The sequence below is a fragment of the Branchiostoma floridae genome, chromosome 5 (genome assembly GCF_000003815.2).
Source record: "Branchiostoma floridae strain S238N-H82 chromosome 5, Bfl_VNyyK, whole genome shotgun sequence".
Taxonomy (NCBI): domain Eukaryota; kingdom Metazoa; phylum Chordata; class Leptocardii; order Amphioxiformes; family Branchiostomatidae; genus Branchiostoma; species Branchiostoma floridae.
This window is the reverse complement of record NC_049983.1, coordinates 24853953-24877579: the sequence shown is the minus strand read 5'-3', so window position 1 is coordinate 24877579 and position 23627 is coordinate 24853953. Positions and strand designations below refer to the sequence as shown.

At 43.8% G+C, this 23627-nt stretch overlaps 2 protein-coding genes and 1 long non-coding RNA gene across 3 annotated transcripts; all 3 read right to left on the bottom strand.

Annotated features, from left to right (window-relative positions):
- Positions 1-506: 506 nt before the first annotated feature.
- LOC118416346 lies at positions 507-1279 on the bottom strand. The gene is made up of 2 exons (XM_035821437.1): positions 1181-1279; positions 507-944 (listed from the first exon to the last, which is right to left on the bottom strand). Exons 1-2 carry the CDS (start codon positions 1277-1279, stop codon positions 555-557), a joined length of 489 nt encoding a protein of 162 aa, XP_035677330.1. The 3' UTR covers positions 507-554.
- Positions 1280-3345: 2066 nt separating this feature from the next.
- Positions 3346-11399, bottom strand: LOC118416345 (trichohyalin-like). The gene is made up of 6 exons (XM_035821436.1): positions 11313-11399; positions 9014-10717; positions 8561-8893; positions 4217-5458; positions 3628-3895; positions 3346-3365 (listed from the first exon to the last, which is right to left on the bottom strand). The coding sequence occupies exons 1-6, from the start codon at positions 11397-11399 to the stop codon at positions 3346-3348; spliced, it is 3654 nt and encodes a 1217-aa protein (XP_035677329.1).
- Positions 11400-14636: 3237 nt separating this feature from the next.
- On the bottom strand, positions 14637-15377 carry LOC118416949. The gene is made up of 3 exons (XR_004831290.1): positions 15289-15377; positions 14987-15130; positions 14637-14804 (listed from the first exon to the last, which is right to left on the bottom strand). It is a non-coding gene; the product is annotated as an uncharacterized LOC118416949 (long non-coding RNA).
- Positions 15378-23627: the final 8250 nt, after the last annotated feature.

Below are 23627 nucleotides of genomic sequence, written 5' to 3'. Positions count from 1 at the left end.
TCTTAAACCTGAAAAGTCAATGTGGATGTATGGTACAAAGTGACTATACAGAAGTACACAAGGTCTCATTACAAGAAAATGCACAGTCACTAACAAGTTAAAATTCGTCTCAAAGAACACACAAGAAACATTGTTGTCACTCTTAACACACACTTTGCGAACAGTAGGCAAAACATGAAATCGCCAACATGTTTTCAACTTGCATAATCAACAAAGAAAAGGCACTAGGCCAGAAAATAGTTGATGATGTCGATATAATTGTGTCAGAGTATGCTGAGAAGCTTGAAGAATATTTGTTGTTGCATCCATTCGTTTGTGAAGTCCATCCAAGTAGAGACGTGTGGCGTAACTGTAGGGTATTTGGCCCGGATACCCAGACTTCACACAATTAACTTTCCTCACTTCACCCAGGTATAAAAATGATACATGGAGGGTGGTAGTAAAAGACGGAGGTAAAAGGTGAGATGAGAGGGTTGGACTCTACCTCCCAATACCATGCCCTAGACACAGTGGATGATAACCCACTGACACAAGGGCCTCAAAATGGCTACCTTTTACCATCCGATTGCTAGCCTTGCCACACCTGAGAGAGCCCCCAGTGCCTTGCCGGCTGCATTTTTCATCCAGCCCCAGGCCGTCTTGAAGCCGTCTCGCACCTTCAGCTTCCATCCCTTTTCCTCCACCTGCTGGGTTGGGCGATCCTCCCCGGTCAAGTGCACCACGTACTTGTTGGTTCGCGCCTTGGAGAAGAACACCACCTTCATGAGCTTTCCGTACACCGTGAGCTGCGCGTTCTTCATAACCCACGAATCCTCCCTGGTGACGAGTGTCATGGCTTCCTGTAGGAGTCTGCGATCCGTGTCCACCAGGCGGTCGTAATTGTCGTGCAGGAAACCTGAGATGTCAGTGTGGTGGATGTATGGGGAGCAGTCCACGTCTTTAACCTGTAAGAAATATGGGATCAAATGTGTCGTTTAATCATTATTACAGAAAAAATAAATTAAAAAAAATTCTGATCTTAGTTCAGACCGGATTTTAAATCTTCTTTAAAAGAACATGAATTTACATGGGCTAATTCGCCCATATTTTCTCGTGGATGCAGTTAATCTTCCGGCGTCACTCTTTATCTGCTTCATGATATTCTCTTTTAGTAACTGTTAAGAAAATAATTATGTCTCACCAAAATGTGACCTCTTCTGAAGCGATTCCCACAGTTGATGCAGAAATTGTCATCTTCGGTCGCACGCAGTCCGCACCTGCTACAGTACCTCGGCGCCATTGCGGCTGTGATAAAAAATAAAGGCTTTCCTATCTAATTCACTGTATTCATCGAACGAACAATATTGCCAGAAAACTGATTTGTTGATGCAAGAACAATGCGCACTCACAACTACATGTATCACTTCTTAAAGGGCTGATGGCGCATCGTGAAATACCATTCTTTACTAGCACGGCCCTGGGTAAGAAATGTCAGGCTATTCTGAAAGCAAAGTATACTCACATGGTGCCGTTATCTTTCTTTGAGGTTCGCCACAGAAGTCACAGTAGTTATAATGTGGCTCGACCCGTGAGCGGCAGTTTCTGCAGCTCATGACTTTGACTGTATTACAGAAAGTTGAAAAGAACTTTATACCAGACCAGCGTTATTTTTTTACTTATTCCTCTCTGTCATCAATTGCATTTCATCCTATCATCATACTTACGTGCACTAGCGATAAAAGTGCGAAGAAAGCTATCACATCTAATAATGATAGAAAGACAAAGCGACAGCATACTGATACTAAAAGTCTGCACACCCGGGAACTACCTTTAAGTTGGAAACAAATATTGCTCTGAATTTTTTCAAAGACGTCTGGTCTTTTTTTGACATAACTTCGTGACTCAAAACTCCGTAAACACACAAAATGCAGACTTAGCAGTTAGGGTTATCTTGGGATATTTCGAACACTTACCGACTGCGTCAAACTGTCTGTTTAGTAAAAGAAAGTTTGTCAGGTCTGCTTTCCCACCAAGATGAATGTTCAAAGTTTAGGTACACATTTGCATGGGGCATATCAGCTTACGGATCCAATGAACTCCCGACCAATCAACGGTAAGTTACCATGGAAACCATTTTGCACTGGTATGACGCAAGTAGAAAGTCCCTCCCTGACCTCATTCATTTCTTTATAGATCACTTTATAGCTGTACTTTCTTACCTTCTGAGGTGCTTTGGAGACTTGGAAAGTCCGGAGATCAAATTTCTGTAAACACTCGACAATCTTTACGACTCAGCGCATCTTGTGTAAGCATGACACTGGAAACTCCTGATCTTTGACCTCCCCTGTTGTATTTCATTCATGAGGAACTGTTAACAGATTAACTGCCTTGGAAACTCAAAGGACGCTTGACGACCAGTAAAAGCTCTTAGCCGTTAAACAGTAGCTTGATCTGGCGTTCATGGCGTTACGCAACCTTTTATTTATTTACTTATTAAGGGTGTTTGACTCAAAGCCACGCGGTCCTGGTTTCTATCATGTTTGTCATAAGCAGTTTTTCTTAACAATTTGTAAATGGTGTATAGATCTTTAAAAATTATGTTCATTACGAATGATTCATATTGAAACCGTTATATTTTGTATCACGTTACACCCCAAGTTGCTCTAATCTGTATCTGTATCTATACAGTCGGTATAACCGCCCTTCGGCGTAACACAACAGCTTCGCAGGCACGAGGCGCGGCAGCAGCTGGTTATTTAATGCAACATAATTGATCTGGCTATAACATACAAGTGTAATAACGAGCTCTGTTTACCTCAAGAGAGAATCATGTGTGGCCATGGCGTTTTGGAAAGTCCCTGGCATTTTGCCAACTTTGACCTGTTGCGCCACATCCAAGTCGCTTGAATCGTTTACTTACCCACAACATCCCTCTCATATTGATATCAAACAGAGGAAAAGAGGAAGAAAAGAAGACTGTGAAAGACGAAGATGTATTGAGAACACTGTTTTAATAGCTCATCAACGACTTACTTCTTACTGGATTGGTACAAAATCATGGTCTGTCACAATTGAATAGCCGTTTATTGTCCTGTGTTGGTCAACCTGCACTCATTACACAAACACTCAGGCAGAGTGTTGTTACACAGCAAGTAAAACGTAAAACCAAACACTGCAACGTAAAGCAATGTGTACAATGTAAAGCATAAAACATACGTAGTCGTGTGTCCTTACTTAGACTTAAGTAGTTGGATCCAAACTTAACTTTATACAAAGAGCTATTTTTCTAGTGGTCTTTGTAGTACATAATACATATTCACTTTTAACATATAAGTTTTTTTGTCCATTGACGTGGTCACTAACCACTTAATCATGCACGCTGCACACTGCAGAGCCACATATACAGATACATTATCACAAAGCAAACAGCAAAGACGGCTTTAGCCTAGCATTAATTACGGACAAAATAACTTGGGGGAAGAGTGGGGACTGATGGCAGTTACTTCCATCCTATTGCATCTGTAAAACCACCAAACAAACCACCAATCAGTCGACCAACGCCAGACCCAGCCGCCCCACTAACGGCCCCGCGAACTGAATCTTTCACCCAATTGAAGCCGCTTTGGGCGGTGTCGCGTGCCGCTTTACCCCACCCCCTATCTTCCACTTCGTCGATTGGTTTACCCTCTACCAGTCGTACCACATACTTGTTGGTTTTCTCCCCGGAGTAGAAAACTGCTGTCATCAGCTCTCCGTACACTGTGATCTGCGCGTCGTTACAAAAGCTGGACTCTTTGTTGACGAGTGTCATGGCATGTTGGAGAAGCCTGCGGTCTGTGTCTGTAAGGCGCTCTCGTTGGTTTCGAAGGAAAGCTGCGATGTCTTCGTGACCAATACGCGGATCGCACTGTATGTCCTGCAAAAAAATGTGTACATAAAACTAGTGTACTTGGTTCGATGTATAGTCCGTTTGCTTTGCTTCCAGATAGACAAGGGCAATGTGGCACTGCACTGAAGTTTAGTAAATCATTTTAACCGTGCCACATAACGTTACAACGAACTGGCAGAAGGCAAAGATAGTCCCGAAGACTTTTGGAAACTTGGAATTTTAGGGCACGGTATTGGAAGGCCAAGCCTTTCACCACCTAGACATTATAATTGATGTTATGCACACCCCGCACTTTTAAACAACTTCAACATTTACCTTCTTCCAAGGTGACGGTACCGGTGGCCCAACCTGCACCTCGATTTGAACTCCACCGGCGGCAGGGGTAGACTGGGGAGGGGGAGAAGGTGGTCTGTCCTGTCTCTGGTCTGTACCGGCGTCAGGGGCGGGTGGGGAAGGCGGGCTGCCCTGCTGCTGGTCTGCACCGGTTGGTACTTCCGCCGCCGTGGTCTGTCTTTCTCTAGCCTGCAGAGCCTGTCTGAGCTTCTCATCAATAGCCAGCAAATCATGCTTATGTTTATCTACCATATCCAACAGATCTTGCTTCAATCTTTCAATGTTCTGCCTCTGCCTCTCTTCACTGGTCAACAGAGCTTGTCTCTGCCTCTCCTCACTAGCCATCAAGGCCTGTCTATGCCTCTCTTCACTAGCGTACAAATCTTGCCTGTGTCTGTCGGCACTAGCCTGCATAGCTAGCCTATGTCTATCTTCCATGCCCTGTGTACTTTCCCTGGCCTGCAGAGCCTGCTCAAGCTGTTCTTTACTAGCCTGCAACTCCTGTTTATGTCTCTCCTCACTAGCTTCCATGGCCAGCCTGTGCCTATCTTCCATGGCAATGATAGTCTCTCTATGTTCCCCTACAATAGCCAGCAGTGTCTGTTTATTCTCCCTTTCTCTAGCCAGTAGAACCTGCTCATGCTGTTCTTCGATAGTTTTCAAAGCTTGCTGGTGCTTCTCCCGCAGATCAGCATTAACCTGTTTAGCCTGTTGACACCTTTCTTTCGTAGCCTTCAAATCCTGTTCAAGCCGCTTCTGAGCCTCATTTAAAGTACGTTTAGTCTGCTCGTGCTTGTTTTCACTATCCAACAAAGCTTGCTTCTGCTTCTTTTCACAAGCCGACATGGCCAGCCTATGTCTTTTCTTGATAGCAAGGATATCGTTTTTATGCTCCTTCTCCTTAGCCTGTAAAGCCCGCTCATGCTGCTCTTCAGTATCCTGCAGAGCTTGTTTTTGCTTCTCTCGCAATGCAAGGTTGTCCTGCCTAGCCTGATGATACTTCTTTTTCAAATCAACGTTAGCCTGCTTAGACTGCTGAAAATTTTCTTGCAAATCAACATTCGCCTGATTGGCCTGCTCATACTTTTCTTGCAAATTAACATTCGCCTGATTGGCCTGCTCATACTTTTCTTGCAAAGCAACCTTAGCCTGTTCACTCGCACTTAGAGCTTGCTTCAACTCTCTACACGCTTTTGCAATCTGTTTGCTGGTGTCCAATGGAGCCTGTGTGGGGCTGTGATCCGACGGCAGCGAAACCTGAGCGAACAGCAATATTAATTTGATGAAAATCAACATGGAGAAGGTAGGTGAAACCGGCTGTATTGACCACCGACATGTATGAACAGTATACGGGAGTATATCATCGAGTGGTATCAAGAATTATGCCCTAGTTTGGTTTTAATGTTTGCCCGTCTTGAAAGATGTAGGTACGTTTCCGTCTCTTGGTAAGGGGTTGGATATGGGTTGTTTCAGATTTACATTTGTTGACCTTATTAAATAAGTGTTGCTAACCCGATTAAAAAAAACATTGAAAAATGTTGTTCAAAAGGTCGAATACATAGGAAGAGAACTAGTGACTTTAAAATGTGTTCGGTCCTTTCTTGATATGCCGGTAGCAGAATAAAGGTTCAGGAGAGTATCATCTGAGCTGCTTTCACTTTCATTTTATGTTAGCCAAAGTGTAACAGTCTTCTTCTTTAAATTTGTGTTAGCCATGACCAGCCTTACATGAGAAGAACAATCAATGAATATAAGACAACAGTACAATATTTACGTGCGTTTTAGATATCCTTTTAGCAGGGGAAATTGTCACAATAAAAAAACGAGTGTTTCTGACATGAGGTATGTCCTACCGGGCTCCTCTTTGTGAAACAGTTCCCACAATGAGTACAGAAGTTGTCGCCTTCCTTCGTCCACTTGCTACATTCGTGGCAGAACATCGAGGCCATGGCTTCAATGATCAGAGGGTATGGTGTCTGGGAGGTAACAAGACTATCCTTTCCTCTGTTCACTGTTTTATCTACGAAATTGACAGAATGTCCCAAGGAGCAGGGATCAGACTATGCAATTACACCCAACCAGACACGCAAACAACGCGTAATGGAAAGTCCCTGACTGTAAAGATCACACCCATTTACACTTATGACGACGCCTATTCACCTCATAGGTGTGGTCACAGCATAGATAAAAAACGTAAGAAAAAATACTTTATCCGATTATTCTACCAACATTGGCAAATCAATGATCATCAGAACAAGGAGAACATTGTGCATGACAATGAGTTGTGTAATCCTCCTCTGTATAGCGTCTAATTTTGTGTTTGGTAAAAACAGTCATTTTCTGCCTGACAACATCGCCATGTTTGCTCAGTCATTGCCCTTCTCCCAATGTGTGTCTATAGACCAGTAATTAGTGTCTGACGGCGGTTTTATTTAACTCGTCGTGACAGATAGAATGTCGCCATCATTGTTAATCTAATGGTATCCCCAGGACAAAAGGCCATTGTGTACAGCAACGAGGTTCTTGCCCCTCATCATTCTGAAAAAAAAAACACTTTCTGGCTCATTACCTTCCAATTCATGTTTATTCGTACAATGGCATTTAACGTTAGATAGTGCTTGCCGAGAAGGTTAAGTTCAAAACTGTACATCGAATGTTAGTGATTATAAGGTTGTCAACATTTTTGTGATCTGTGAAACCTTTGTTTATCGTTATACTAGCTCTCTGCTCTCTTAAATCAATAGGACTAGTTATGATATCGCACCATTATAGTCTTTAGGATGTCATAGGTCAAAGTGGGTTGACTAGTCGAGTACATATTTAGAGTGACTCATCACTTTTTGTATAGTCACGTGCGCACCTCGAGCACGTAAAAGAATTCACCACACTTAATGAAAATGGTAGTGGTACTTCCCGGTGTGAGTGAGTCAAATAAATACATCTGTCTGGCAGCTTGTACTGTTCTATACAAACCTGGTGTGTTACGCCATGAGGAGGTTTACCGGGTATGTAGTACAAACAAACAAACAAACAAACAACTATGAAATTTACTACATACAAGTACAAGTGTTATTTGTAGATGCTGTCTATCTTATTTGTTTTGCAGCATAAATTTCAGTGCAAAGACCACATCGGGGATTTTTTTTTTTTAAATTTTGAGCCAAATATATTACTTACTGGTTATTCGTATTGAAGCGCTTTTTTGTATCATGTTACACCCTCCCCCCAAACAAGTTGGTCTTTTGTAACATGATGGATGTAGCTATAAAATGTCAGACATAATAACTCTGTTTACCTTAAGAGGGGTTCGTGTGTGGCTATGACGTATTGGAAATCCCTGGCCTTTTGCCAACTCCTTTGCACAACCCGCCTTACGTGAAAATACGTGCTGTCTACGTGCCAAAACGTGGGCAATCTTTTGGGATCCGTAAGTGGTAAGTTCCGCCTCCGTACGAACTCGTAGGGAATCCGACGGATTTTGGAGCACGCAGACAGGCTGTAGAACTTTACGTGCAGGCAAAACTTTGTGTGCCATCGCGATGCGGCTTTGCTGTACAGTCTGAACGTTTTTAGAAATACGTGGCGGACGTGGCCTCCCCCAAAAATGTACGGACAGATTGCACGTGCGGCGGGTTGTGCCCTTAGGTTAAGGTACCTGTTGCGTCAAACTGCAGTTCACACCCAAGTCGCATGAATTGTTTATTTATGAGTTGAACTCAATGAGTCCTCTGCATATTACACGTTAGACAGTTTAACCTTAGGGTTGGTTGTGTGTGGTGATTCGCACACACACACACACACCAAAAAACGAAACACGCGACTTTTGCACAGCATAAGCGGTCTTGACTTTATCTCTATGTTGATCTAACTGCAAAATTTTCTACAAGCTATAATTGTTCATGTCGTCATCGTAATACATTAATGCATAAAATTGCAAAGGAGATATGGTCACTACAAAATAACAATCATACGTAAGATTTATATTGCATACGTATATAAACTCGTGGTATACACAAAGATGCTTAAAATACGTAACGTTATGTAAATGCAGCTTTGAACACTGCAAGACTACGGTTCTTGCTGCTGTCGGTTGATTAGACGCAGCCTGGATACTATTTCAGTCCTTTTCATCCATGGACATGATCGCAAACCACTTAATAATGCTAGCTAGGAGGAAGAGTTAGAACTATTGGTGCCTTTGCCATCATTTTGTCCATTATTTTGTCCATCATTTTGTCCATTCCTTTTATCATTTTGCTTCCCCTCCCCCCATCTTATTGCCTTTGTAAAACCTCCAAACAAACCACCAACCGCTCCACCAATCATTTGACCAACGGCAGACCCAGCCGCCCCACTAACCGCCTCACGAACCGAGTCTTTACACCAATCAAAGGTGCCCTGTGCGGTGTCGCGCGCTGTTTTACCCCACCCCCTTTCGTCTACTTCGTCAATTGGTTTACCCTCTACCAGTCGTATCACATATTTGTTGGTTTTCTCTCCGGAGTAGAAAACTGCTGTCATCAGCTCTCCGTACACCGTGATCTCGGCGTGGTTACAAAACTTGGACTCTTTGTTGACGAGTGTCATTGCGTGCTGAAGCAGCCTGCGGTCTCCGTCTGTAAGGCGCCCTCTTTGGTTACGAAGGAAAGCTGCGATGTCTTTGTGACCTATACGCGACTCACAATGTACTTCCTGCGGAAAGAAATATTTACATTAGACTATCTTATCTTTACATGCATTATAGTTTGATGTACGCCCACGTACGCATTACAATTGATTTCACGGAAACCCCGCACAACTGTCAACATTTACCTTCTTCCAATGCGACGGTTTTTCCTCGTTGGCTGTAACGGCGTCAGGAGTGGGCTGGGGTGGGGGAGAAGGTGCTCTGCCCTGCCACTGGTCTGCACCGGCTGTGCCTGAGGCAGGGGTGGGTTGGGATAGGGAAGACGATGTACTGTCCTGTCGCTTGTCTACACCGGTTGGTCCTTCCGCCGGCGTGGTCTGTCTGTCATCAATTGTCTGCAGAGTCTCTCTAAGCTTATCTTCAATAGCCAGCAAATCATGCTTCAACTTTTCAATGTTATGTCTCTGCCTCTCTTCACTGACTAACAAAGCTTGTCTCTGCCTATCTTCACTAGCCAACAAGGCCTGTCTATGCCTCTCTTCACTAGCCAATAAATCTTGTCGGTGTATGTCGGTACTAGCCTGCACAGCCAGCCTATGTCTATCTTCCATTGCCAGGATAGCTTGTTTGTGCTCTTCTATCAGTTTACTTCCCCTGGCCTGCTCAAGCTTTTCTTTACTAGCCTGCAATTCCTGTTTATGTCTATTTTCACTTGCCTGCATGGCCAGTCTATGTCTTTCTTCCATAGTGACGATGGCCTTTTTATGCTCCCCTACAATAGCCAACAGAGCCTCTTTATTCTCGTTTTCTCTAGCCTGTAGAACCTGCTTATGTTGTTCTTCAGTAGCATGCATGGCATGTCTATATCTTTCTTCCATTGCCAGAATAGCCTGTTTGTGCTCCTCTGTCAGCACAGCCTGTTCGTTTTCCCTAGCTAGCAGAACCTGCTCATGCTGGTCTTTACTAGCCTGTAATGCTTGTTTATGTCTCTCCTCATTAACCCCCATGGCCAGCCTATGTCTATCTTCCATAGTCATGATAGCCTGTCTGTGCTCCTCTGTTAGAAGAGCCTGTTCCTTTTCCCTAGTCAGTAGAACCTGCTCATGCTGTTCTTCATTAGCTTCCATGGCCAACCTATGCATATCTTCCATCGCAAGGATGGCCTCTCTATGCTCCCTTACAATAGCCAGCAGAGCCTGTTTATTCTCCCTTTCTCTAGCCAGTAGAACCCGCTCATGCCGTTCTTCACGAGCCTCAATCGCCAGCCTATGTCTTTCTTCCATAGTAAGGATAGCCTGTTTGTGCTCCTCTGTCAGCACAGCCTGTTCATTTTCCCTAGCCAGCAGAACCTGCTCATGTTGTTCGTCAATAATCTTCAAAGCTCGCTGATGCTTTTCCCACAAATCAGCATTAACCTGCTTAGCCTGCTTACACTTCTCTTTCCAAGCCTTCAAATCCTGTTCAAGCCGCTTCTGAGCGTTATTTAAAGCACGTGTTGCCTGATTGTGCTTGTTTTCACTATCCAACATAGCTTGTCTCTGCTTGTTTTCACTAGCTGATATGGCCAGCCTATGCCTTGTCTTCATAGCAAGGATATCCTTTTTATGCTCCTTCTCCTTAGCCTGTAAAGCCTGCTCATGCTGGTCTTTACTATCCTGATGAGCTCGTTTGTGCGTCTCTCGCAAAGCCAGGTTATCCTGGCTAGCCTGATGATACTTCTTCTTCAAATCAACAATAGCCTGACTTTCCTGTTCATACTTTTCTTGCAAATCAACATTAGCCTGCTCACTCGCACTCAGAGCTGGCTTTAACTCTCTACACGCTTCTGCCGTCTGTTTGGCGATGACCAACGGAGACTGTTCAGGGCTGTGATCCGAACGTAGCAAAACCTGAGTGAACAACATTGATGAAAATCACAATGGAGAAAGGTAGGTGAGAACCTACAGTGATGCCATGCCCTCACGTGTATGTAAAGGGGAGGTTATCATAGATAAGTATCAATAGTGGTTTCTAGTAACGTTGTATGGTGCTTACTACGCCCATCCCTTTTTGGAGGGGGGTATGAGTTGTTTTAGATGTGAATCAGTGGAACTTATAAAAGAGTTTGGCATTTCTAGAAAGGTGTATTGCTCTTGAAGACGTTCCAAATAAAGTCGAATTGTTAGAAAGAGAAACTAAAGACTATAAAATGTGTACTGGTTTGCTTCATATGCTTATAACAGGGCAAACGTTCAGTACAACATAAATGCTTTCACTTTCATTTTTATGTTACCTGAGATGCATGCACCTCTTTCATATGGCCAGTCTTTTGTGTGAACCTTAGCAACACCAAAGTAAACAATTAACTCAGCAGTAAAATCAATGATTGTTAGGAGGTTGAAATACAGTCTTGCGTTTTAGTAAGCAATGATTGAGGTTTCTTTTTGGCAGGGAGAAAGATCAGGATAGAAAATGGAAATGTTCCTAAAATCGGACATGACTCACCGGACCCCTCTCCGTAAAACGGTCCCCACAATGAGTGCAGAAGTTGTCGCCTTCCTTTGTCCACCCGCTACACCCGTGGCAGAACATCGATGCCGTGGCTTCACTGTCACTGACCACAAATATATGTCTCTGAGGTAACAGGACTACATTTCCCTCGGTTCACTGTATCACCTATGGACTTGAAATTGACGAAAAGTCCCGTTGGAGTTAGCAGGGGGCACACTTTACAATAACAACCAATCACAGACATGCAAAATCACGTAATGGAAAGTCCCTGACTCTAGACCACGTCCATTCATACCTGTGACGACTAGCGTATTCACCTCGTACGTGAACGTTAGGAAGATACTTTATCCAATCATGAAACTAATGGGTGACTTGATGATACCTTAAGTGGATAGAAGAACACTGTACACAACAATGAGGTGTGGATTCCCCCGCGTTATAGCTTGTAATATTTTGTGAAAAATATTTTCATTTTCTGCGTGGCGTGAACAACGTCGTCGTGTTTGCTCAGTCATTCTCCCACCGCACATGTTTATGGTGGGTAGGCTATAGCTAAGCGTCCATTTACATCTTACGACGGAGCAGCCGAATGAGCGAACTAATGGCACTTACCACCATCCTATTGCTAACTTGTTCAAAGCAAAATTACAACTAGCCACTCGTTAATCGACCAAAAGCAGTCTCAGTGACCGCATGAAACACCGCACTAACCGTGTTTTTTGGCACTGTCCCACACAACCAATACATTTAGAAGTACCTGGCCAGTTGCCAGTTATTTATACAATAGGCTGCAGTTCATATCCAAGGAGCCACACACGATTGACTTGTTTACTTTAAGCGCATGTTTCAGCCCCCGTAAAACTGTCACGAGTAATTAAATGGTTTCAATAATACATACATAAGAAATAATGTAGGGAATTTTTTACCATTACTGACTGTCGAGTAACATTTCGTTCTGGGTCATGACCCTACCTCATAATACCTTACCTCACCACAGCATTCGCGTATATTCGGGGGTGTCCTCTAAAGGTGGGTTAGAGTATTAGTTAAGTATGTATTCATGTCATAGATGGCTCCTTACCAGAGTCAATTGTAAAGACATTCGGGCGAAATACATTCTTTTATCATATATATTTGTTGTACCATGTCAAAGTTTGGAAATATTCAGACTCAAAGGGTTAATTTTGTGACGTAGGTTCATCTTAGACCGTGGCTTCCAAATTAGAGACGTAAGAAGGTGAAGTAAATTACTATCACTCATCATTTAGTACATATAACTCGGCGAATCACCCTGTACGATGAAACCTTTAAATTCTCTTTATGGATCATTGAACTCATAGACTAACAGATATATGGCGGATGCCTCTAAGGTTAACTTGTGTACTTTTGATACGCTGAATTCCAAATGTTCTTGTGGCTTGCACATGTTCTTTTGGCTTGCACTACCTTAGCTCTTTTCTACGTTGTCCAGTATGATTCAATCACGAATGCCATAAAAGTCTATCATTAAGATTTATTAGTATATTGGGTTCTCACTAAAAGCTATTTTTTGTTATTAACACAATCTTAACGGTTAACAAAGTCTGTCAAAATATAGTCAACGCCCTTTCACCTCACGCCAAATTACATCTTGTAAATTTTTGTCCTTCACTATCTTATTTCACTATCTTGAACTTCAACTCATGTAGTATCATGATTAACTGTTGAATCATGGCACATATACAATGCTGCTATACATACTTTGCTAATTGATTGAATCTATGGTCTCAATCTGTTATGAGTTGATAAAACTCTAATGATATTGTTCCAGATTGTGCAGAACTTTTGCTTGAAGCACTTTAGTTAATGTCCTGAAGCAACCAAGGCGTTGAATTGGTGAGTCCATGCTTGGAATTAGTTCGTAAGTTACACGCTGGTCTAAAGCTAATTTCTTGCAGAGAATCCGGACGTGACTTCATGTTTTTCTCCTTGTTTGTCCGGACATGGATCTGTACTGATTTATCCTGTGGCATGGCCTGTATTACCTCAAATTCTGCTTAATTGTGAATATCATCCTCTTTGCTCTTTAAATGTTTTATTCCAGCTTTCTTTTAGAATAAATGTAAAATTACTTTTGCGTCGGTTAGACGAATCGCCTCAGTTTATTTTGTTGTCTTCTGTGGCAATTAAATGCTTTAGATTTGACTGAATTTTTGCTTGTTATTATTTTCAAAGTAGTGTCACTGGTCCTGGACGTTTGGAATTGTCTAGTTTGTTTATTTCGATCTCCATTAGACTTTACAATCGCAAAATCTGTTCTTCCTTGAGTCCATTTTCCTATCTTTGTACCGAAAATTGTCATCAGGATCGTTTATAACTGTGCAAAGCCTTGGGAATGGTTACTGAGTCATTGTGTTCGTCTACACGGATGACACGTGTGAGATGTTTCCGCTTGCGACGTTCCAAGTCGATGGCATGGACGCGTCCGCTTCTTGCCCCTCTCCCAGTGATCTCTCGCCGGATACTTTCTCGACTGTGGTACTTTCAGACGACGTGGGACCACTGGAAGGAGTCTGTTGCAAATCGGAAGGTCGAGATCCATTGCCAGTGACGTTACCCATACCTGACCTAACTGCTTTGGGAGCATAGGCACAGAGACTGTGTGCCTCTTTTGGTGTTGTGCAATGGCTGCCGAAATGCATATCATTAGCATGCCACATCCCGGCAAATGGCTGCCCATCGGTGGACTGATGCCCTGTCGCCCCGTACTGAACCTCAGCTCTTGCAGCTTGGCCATTGTCAGCAGTTTCCATCATTGCCTCCACCATCTGCAGCGCTCTCTCATGGCCGATCTCCGCCAGTGCATCCCGCAGCACACGCAGCGAGTCCTCCCCATGGAGTGCCACTAGGAAGTCCAACAGTCGCCTGGTCGGGTCCGTCTTCTGCCTCGTCCACTGGACGAAATCGTACGGCAGGCGCAGCGCCTCTGCCACGCTACGCCAGTCGTTTCCCGCTGGATTTTCCAGGTCTAGCTCCAGACATAGTCGACGAAATTGTTCCTCGCTAGGGAACTGTGGGACGCACCTGGGAGTGGGGTGGAGCTCTGGCTGCAGTTGCAGAAAGGTGGACTCAGGATCGAGGGGCACAGCTGAGGGACCGTCAGGTGTCTGGAAAAAGAGTAGGCGAAAATATGAGTATGACTCAAATCTCCAGTGTTAGTTTAGTTCAAGCCAAAATGCGCAACAATCAAATAATAATGAGGGATTGGCCAATAAGGTACATGTAGTATGGTAGTTCTTCCTACAATACTGGCACACCTGTACCCACCTGCCGAGACCCCAGCTGCTTCAGCACGTCGATGCTGACGGAGTTACCGGGGTGAGCCACCTGTAGAGCCGTAACCCTGCAGGATACTCTCGGCTGAGTGTCCAATGGCTGCCTCTCCAAACCAAACGTGCAGGACGGCATCTCGGCGTGATCGTTCCACAGGCTGCTGAAGGGGATGGTCTGTGAACAATTAGGCAGAATATTAATGTGGTCAGTTGTTTATATGGGCTATTAAACATTCCACTAAAAGCTTAGCCAAAATTTTGGAGCAAAAAAAAAAATTAAAATCAGTTTTGATGTGAAAATCAGGAGACTTCGAATTCACGCCTTGTCCTATATTGAGTACATCAATCTATCCTCACCTGTCTATCATTCTCCATCACTTGCCAACCAGGATACAGCCACTCCAACATCACGGACACGTTTCCACCATCTCCCGCTAGGTGGAGCACCTTGTCATCACCAAGCTGCACTCCTTGCAGATGTTGCTCCTTCTTTCGCACCGCCTGGGAAAAGAATCACAGTAAGCATTTTCCTACTGGGTTTATCTAAGTATTGTAATGAGCAGATATATTTACGAAGTCAAATCAACAAAGTAAGAGTGTAGCAAATTAGATAGGATACTTCACTGAACAGTTAAAAGTATGGTTAAGACAATACCAACCTTCTCTTCTTTTTTATTGTCCTGCCAGAAGCGGACCCTTAGTTGGAAGATCTCGGTATCCTGGAACAGGGGCTCAGCGAAGACTCCCATTCTGAATCGCCTCTTCTTGACTTTCTGTTCCCTTTCTGTACCAACTAACTTCCCAACCAAGCCGAATAGCGTAAAATGGTCCACAAAGATGACGGTCTTGTCTCCATGTGTAAAGCACATGGCCGAGGGGTCTTGGGTAAGGTCCTTCCACTCCGGAGCCTCTCCGATATCCGTATTGCTTGCCTGGAACTTGAACGACCATTCCGACAGATCCTTGGCAGGGTGCTTCACTGTTAGGATGACGTGTCTGTTGAACCTAAGCCCGTGCGGACCGCATTGGATCACGGGAGGCATCCACTTTTCTTCGATCTCATCTCTTGAAGGCTCGTCCACATCTTGAGCGAACATGAAAATCTCCGTATTGGCATCTGGGACAGCGTCAGGAGGGACGAACAGGTCGATTCCCAAATGTTCCAACGTCAGGTGCCCGCCGTTTCTGTCGAACAGTCCTGCCACAAATCGCAGCGTGGAGAGGTTGTACGTAGTATAGTCATTTTTACCGTGTTAGGATCATTGGTAATGGCACGGAATTTTTGCAACAAACAGGACAAAGTGTCACTGCTTGACTTGGAATCCAAGCTTCCGACTTCTTCGCCCATACTTGGTTCATCTGGTGCAGCTCTCAAGTACTCGTGTTGACGTGAACGACGGATGACCTCCTCGGTCTTCTCATGTACGGGGTTTCTGATCATAGCGAATGGATTCATTCCTTGGATACCAAGACTGCGTCTGGGTGGTCTGGGACGCCTTGAGTCTCCATAGTCGTTGGATCTTACCGATTCACGCGTCGAAACACTTGGACCTTGGAAGTATGCTATAGGACCCCCTGGGGCTCCAGAGTCTGCCGATCCTCCTGATTCACGCGTAGGAAAGCTCAGTGGACGCTGTTCATATAGGATAGGACGCCCTGGATCTGCGGGTCCTACAGACTCACCCGTAGAAACGCTCGATGGACCCTGGGATGCTTTGGGACGCCCTGGGTCTGCGGATCCTACTGAGTCACGCATCGAATCACTCTGTGCACCCTGGAGGTATTTTATGGGACGCCCTGGGTCTGCGGATCCTACTGAGTCACGCATCGAATCACTCTGTGCACCCTGGAGGTATTTTATGGGACGCCCTGGGTCTGCGGATCCTACTGAGTCACGCATCGAATCACTCTGTGCACCCTGGAGGTATTTTATGGGACGCCCTGGGTCTGCGGATCCTACTGAGTCACGCATCGAATCACTCTGTGCACCCTGGAGGTATTTTATGGGACGCCCTGGGTCTGCGGATCCTACTGAGTCACCTGTAGAAACGCTCCATGGACGCCTTGAGTCTCCATAGTCGGTGGGTCCTACCGATTCAGGCGTCGAAATACGCCTGATGTATACTTTGGGACGCCCTGGTTCTGCGGATACCAACGTCTTACCCGGAACGCTCCATGGACCCTGGATGTATGCTTTGCCGGCGAGGCGTTCTGGATCTGCGGATGCTACCGAGTCACGCATGGGAACGGTCAATGAATCCTGGTCATATAGTCTAGCACGCGCTGGGTCTTCGGGTCCTATCGATTCACCCGTAGAAACGCGATATGGACCCTGTGTGTATGCTTTGGGACGCCTTGAGTCTCCATATTCGGTGGAACCTACCGATTCACGCGTAGAAACTCTCCGTGAACCCTGAGCGTATGCTATGGGACGCAATGGGTCTGCCGGTCTTACCGATTTACGTGTGGGAATGATTGTGTTTGCATGCGCTGCAAACGCATGAACGCTTAGTGGACCCTGACCATGTAGTCTAGGACGCCCTGGGCCTGCGGATTCTTCCAATCCATCCGTAGAAACGCTCCATGGGCCCTGGGCATGATATTGTACACGGCGCCTTGGGTCTGCGGGCCCTACCGACTCACCTGTAGGAGCGCTCCACGGACCCTGGGTGTATGCTTTGGGTGCTTTGGGACGCCCTGGGTCTGTGGGTCCTACCGACTCACCCGGAAGGCTCCGTGGACCCTGGAGGTATGCTTTTGGGCGCCCTGGGTCTGCGGGTCCTACATATTCACACAACGAATCACTCTGTGCACCCTGGAGGTATGCTTTGGGACGCCCTGAGTCTGCGGGTCCTACCGAGTCACCCGGAAGGCTCCGTGGACCCTGGAGGTATGCTATGGGAGGACCTGGATCTGCGGGTCCTACAGATTCACGCAACGAATCACTCTGTGCACCCTGGAGGTATGCTATGGGACGCCTTTCGTCTGCGGCTCCTACCGAGTCACGCGGCGAAACACTTTGTGGACTCTGGACGTGCGCTGCGAACCCCCTTGAGTACGCGGGTGTCTGTGGACCCTGGCTGTATGCTACGTATTCAGAACGCCATGACCCACGTGTGGAAACGTTCCCTGTACCCTGAAATAGAGTTTGAAGAAACAGTGTTTTTTTTCCAGATGAATAGGGTATCAATTGCAAATTAGCTCAAATAGCAACAACCAGAATTACTTCAAGGAGGTTTCTGCTGTACGGACTCTTGTTTTGCGCATGATTGCTTCTACAGTACATCTTGCAGCCAATCAATTTCAGCATCTTATCAAAGAAAATTCTCCAAAAAATAGTTTTGAAACCCATTACAGAACATTGGTCAACAATATTCAATGTGAGTGACATATTCATCTTTGGTTGCACAGCTGAGAAACGTGATCCTGAAAGTCACCTCACCTCACCTATCCCTTGACCTCTCTGTCGGTCGTTGGGGCACCATGAAAAAGTGAGGAAAACGAGGAAAGAAGAAAAATGTCCTAAAATTGTAATGGATTATTCCTTACCAACCGATGCTGGTCATATACACAAATAATAAACTCACCGAATGACTCTGATCCGTTAACTCTCCACCACACTGAGGACAGACGTGACCACTTGGTATGGCCTGCGCACCACAGGAGCTGCAGTGCATGGCTCTGAAAAGGATGCAGTTTTCTGTAGTTATGAGCTTAAGAAGTTGCCATTTTACGACTGTAGTCGTGGTGACAACACAACTTTATGCTGCTGCCTGCTACTATATCATGGACGTTATAGTTTCACTACCGTTTCTGTAGAAAAATAACTCAAGAACGGCTGAGTGGATCGAGTTCATACTTGGTATGTTGGTACGGTGTGACAAACACTGGAAATGATTAGATTTTGGGCCTCATAGCAACTTCCGTCGGTACTGCAGTGGGACTTGAGTTTTGAGTTACCTCACATTTAATTTTTGAATTGCAGGGGCATTTTTGTCAAGACTTTCTAAACAGGATTACTAAATACACATACACACATACACACAAAGACACACGAGCATAGAGTTCAGCAACCTCATACCTCCATGAAATGGTTAGAGCTTCTGTAAATTTTATGCAAATAACTTGCAAATTCACATTATTTATGCATGGTAATGTTCATCATTGACTAACATACAATTGTCACAAGTATAAAATTCCCATTATTAATCATTAAGCGTTTTTTGCAATTTTCATATATATTATGCAAATTAGTTCCTCATTACCATACTTGGTATCTGCTTATGTTCCATCTATCATTTACAGGTTACATTTATTGAAGTCCAGTTATTGGAAAACAATGGAATTATGCAATTTCCACATTAATTATGAAAATTAAGTCCTCATTTGCACAACATGTATATCATTATGAACATCTTTGCTTAAGCTACCCGCATGCCTAAAATGTCAATCCGTCATTCCTTTCTGCAGTCATCCTCTTTGGAATGTCTTGACAAAAAAGGCCCTGCAGCTCCAAAAATAAATGTTAGAGGGCCGAAACTTGCCCCACTTTGTCATGACGCTAAAAGCTATCTACCACTAAAATATCAAGACCATACCATGTCCGGGACATCTGTCCGGCAGATGCATTAAAAAAACTGCTATGATAGATTATTCTCATTAATCATGCAAATGCACTCCAATTTTGCATTATTAGAGTTTTATTTTGTACAGCATTGTCTAAGGTACCTACATACAAAAAATCATGAAAATTCGTTGTTCTCCTCTTGAGTTATCCACTTCAGAAGTTTTTGACAAAAATGTCCCTGCTATCCCAAAACTAGTCGCTAGGGGGCCCAAACTTATGTCACTTCTTCCTGAGCACAAGAGCTATCTAATACTTAAATTCGTTTATTATTTGCACAATTCAAATTCAACGATGCTCACCTTTACGTACCTTCCAAATGGTATAAATATAAAATTCCCGCCATTTACCACAATGGAATTATAGCATTATCTCATTTATCACGCAATCTTGGTCTTCATTTGCATAATTTACATATGCCAAGTGGGTTTTAAAAATCCTCGTTACTCCTAGCGGCCAACACAACAGTTACAGTCCCCTCTCGGGAAAGAGGTGATAAAACCGCTAACATTGTTAGAGATTGTGGAAACAAGGCTACCCTAACTGTTGTATGTCAACCGCTGACTTCATTTTGTTGATTTTGTCAACATGGCCGTGTATTTATCTAAGCTAAAAGAGGGCGTAGTTTCAATCGCTCATCCTCCAGATTACCGTGAGATCGTACATGTCTATACTCTCTGTATTTTACCAAAGGTTTATCAGCGTTACATTGAACTAAGATAGATTTACCACAGCCGGTAACAAGTCGAGCTTAGCGACCCAACTAGCCGACAAAGATCAGGACGCCAGGTGGGGAGGGGGAGGCATGGGGTGCACCCAAAATGGATGAACTAAGTCTAAAGTCCACTACTGGCTTCTCGACGTTTTGGTACAGGGGGTCCACACTACTATCAGAACTGACCTACAAGAGGTAAGCACACACACCATCCCCCCATATATGTTTTGCGTTCACAAAAAACTAACGTCAGAGCACAGCGTAAGTTTGGACACATAGCTATAAACTAGGTCAAGCTTGGAAAGGGTGCGGCAACGCGGACCGTTACAAACAAAATGGCGGGCGTCCGACAACACCTCCTATTAAAACACACGGTGCCTCTCTTTGAGTAATCGGACGTTTGCAACACTAACTGCTTACCTTTAAAGGTAATGGCACAATCCCTGTGGAAGTGATGTAGAGAAGACTTAGGCAGGCAGGCTGTGCAAACTACGTATGTGCGTTCTTCCCCTGTGAAAGTCTCATATGACGTATTTTTTGGAATGGGGAATCCCCGTCTCAAACTTTTTGGAACATTCCACTTGAGGCGTGGGGGTTATACAAGGTTTTTAATGTATGTAGGTATATCAATCTAGTGATCACAGAGTTCAAATCAAGTTGTGTTGTTGATCAAAACGATTGCCTTAGATTTAGACGCATGACTCTTACCAGTCAGTAGCCGCTCCTATTTACCTTGGTATATTCCGTTACCACAGTAAGCGAGGTGACAGGACATTCATGACAGTTGACTTTTCAGTATCGTGTAACTACTCTCCAAGCAGAGGTTAGGCTCTGGCTGTTTTTTAACGTTTTTTTTATTCATTTTTATCGGGCTTTCTATTTTGTATTGTATCTTATTGGGCTTTCTATTTTGTATTGTATTTTGACAGTACAAGATACAATACAAAATAGAAAGCCCGACAAAAACGACTGAAGAAAACGTTAAAAAAACAGCCGAAGCCTAACCTCTGCTTGGAGAGTACCGTTTAATGCGGAAGTGAGGCGACCTTCATCGGCGGTGAAAGGGCGCGAGGCGTCCAGGTATAACTCTTTTCTCAGGTTCGCTGTAGCTTCAGACATCACCGGGAAACCTGATGGTTGAAGACCATCGTACACAACAGCGAGGTTTGTAGTGAAACAGGCCTGGGCTGTGCTGTCCGTCTCGTATTACGTCTCACTAGGCCGTGGGCTCCAAGTGCGGTATAAATGTACGTAAGGTCTCATTGATGTATTGCCCCTAAAGAGATCCGAGCCAAAAACTGAACGGCTGCATGGACGCATGTCACAGTTTAGCGGTGGGAAATTCACTTTTAACTAGCCGAACTGATATCAAAAGTTAGATTGGTGAAAGCTTGTTTGCAACTGAATAAATTAGCAGGTAAAGTTTGACGGCCGTGCGCTAGGTCGGAGGTACACAGTCCTGAGTTCTGAGTGGTGCGGTTGTACACGAGCAGGGAAAAAGTGCCTTTTGCGGGGATTGACTAATTGTAGCTTGCAATTGCTATAAACAGCAAACCTATGGATTCTAGTCATTGGCAATTTTTTTCAATTATATACAGTAAATTTGCTCAACATAGAATGAAAATTCTGCTGACATTTCATGAAGCTTCATTATGAACCTCACCTTACCTTTTACATTATGAACACGACCATGTAAAACAAGAATTATAACATAGAAGTCTATGGGAAGAAGAAACTCATCAATGAAACCCTAAGACGTTCATTATAACCCCTTTCCACTAGGAAGGCGCTCTCGCCGCGCTTTCTCTGCGACCTAAAATTTGACGTATCGATCAACGAATTGCATAGAAAAGAAACGAATCTGTGTTTTGTTGTCTTCTAAGTCACACGTTTACGCTTTGTATGATATACCCAGTGTGGAAGTGAAGGTTACACATATCCTATTTAGGTCACAGTGAGAGTGCAGCAGAAAGGGGACCTAAGATGTAGCAATCCACTCACACTGGAAAGATCACCTACTCTTTTCGGTAACGGTGCGGCTGGTTCTTTAATGTGCCGGAGGTGTGGCTCTCCTCTGACACGGGACCTCAAATGGACGTCCTATCCGATGGACGTCCCTAGTCGGAGTTAGATTCTCATTTTTAAGTTAATCAGACCATTATACGAATTAAATACCGACGACATATTTACAAAAATACACGAGTTTGTTTGCTAGCTATAGTGAGGTTGTGTCCTAGGAAGTTTTACTTTGTTAGTCCACACCAGGACACTAGATGGTAAGTGAATATATAGACTTTATGAATTTTGTTATATATAGACTTTATGAATTTTGTTATATGGCTACGCGGCACTGACTGTATAACAAAGGCGTCTTGTAACGTACGGGCCGGTAGCTTACGGCTCACTGTACGAATATGCAGACTCAGTGCGTAAATGATATAACAATATGTTATTGCAAGGTGGAGCGTGTGCAACCTTCTGTTTAGAGGGCTACGACCTTCGAAATCAAAATCAAAAAGGTTTTGTCACAGGTCAGGAGATCAATAAGGTCATTCTGGGGAAGCTTATCATGATCATGAAGCATGTCGGGAACGGGGGTACGGAGGACACGAAACGGCAGGCGGTGCTGAGGGAGATGTTATGGAAAACATAAAGGCAGTTTCTGTCAAATAAGGGCGCACAACGTAAGCGACGTTGAATGACGTAAATGACAATCTTAAGTGTCTGGACATTTGACAGATGATCATGACTGAGGGCAACTTGTCATAAATGGGGTGATAGTATGATAACTTGAATTAAATGAGACCACATTTTTTCAGTTTTTTTGGTGTGACATGCACTACCTTTCATTTCTACAATGTTTTACCCTAATTTTGATTTAAACACGAATACAATGAACTACAATCAAACTTCTCATAGGTCTCATTTCTTTATTCACATACTGAAGCTTACAGTTTTAAAGTTATCAATTGTTGCAAGTGAAATAAATCCAAGACACAAAGCAATATCAAATTCTTTTCAAGAATTCACAGTTACGCGTATGATGTGAAGTCAACAAAAAGTACAACTGAATTTATCAGAAAGCAAACTCAAAGTATTAAAATCATATGTCTATACCTACCTCCAACTAATTAAGACGTATTAGTAGTAACCCCAACGGTGCTATGATACACCGTATGACTATGACTGACTGAGTAGTAGCAATATAGTAGACTTGACATAATTCAAGTATGAAGAAAATTACGTAATTGATACACTCTCAAATTACATTGAGGCTTCAACAATTTATCTAAATCAATTTCAAATTTAACAACACCAATTACACAAGGCTTCATATAAGCCTATAAGCTTAAAAAAGACCATCATCAGCATTATTTTCACTGGCAACTTCATGAAGATTAAAAAACACACTAAGAAGTTTAATGTTAAAAGTTAAAAGTATAATGTGAAACTGGACGGCACATGCAGTGTATGAATACAACCACCAAATGCATTCAGCAGCCTCCTCAACTTATAATTATAATACAACTTATACATGTCCTTAAGCTTTTCACCATGTCATTCTACCTTTTTAAGTTAACTTGTTAATAAACTCTACATATTTGGGTACATTCGGTACATATTCGGTACGTATGTTTCACAACCCGTTTGTAACATCG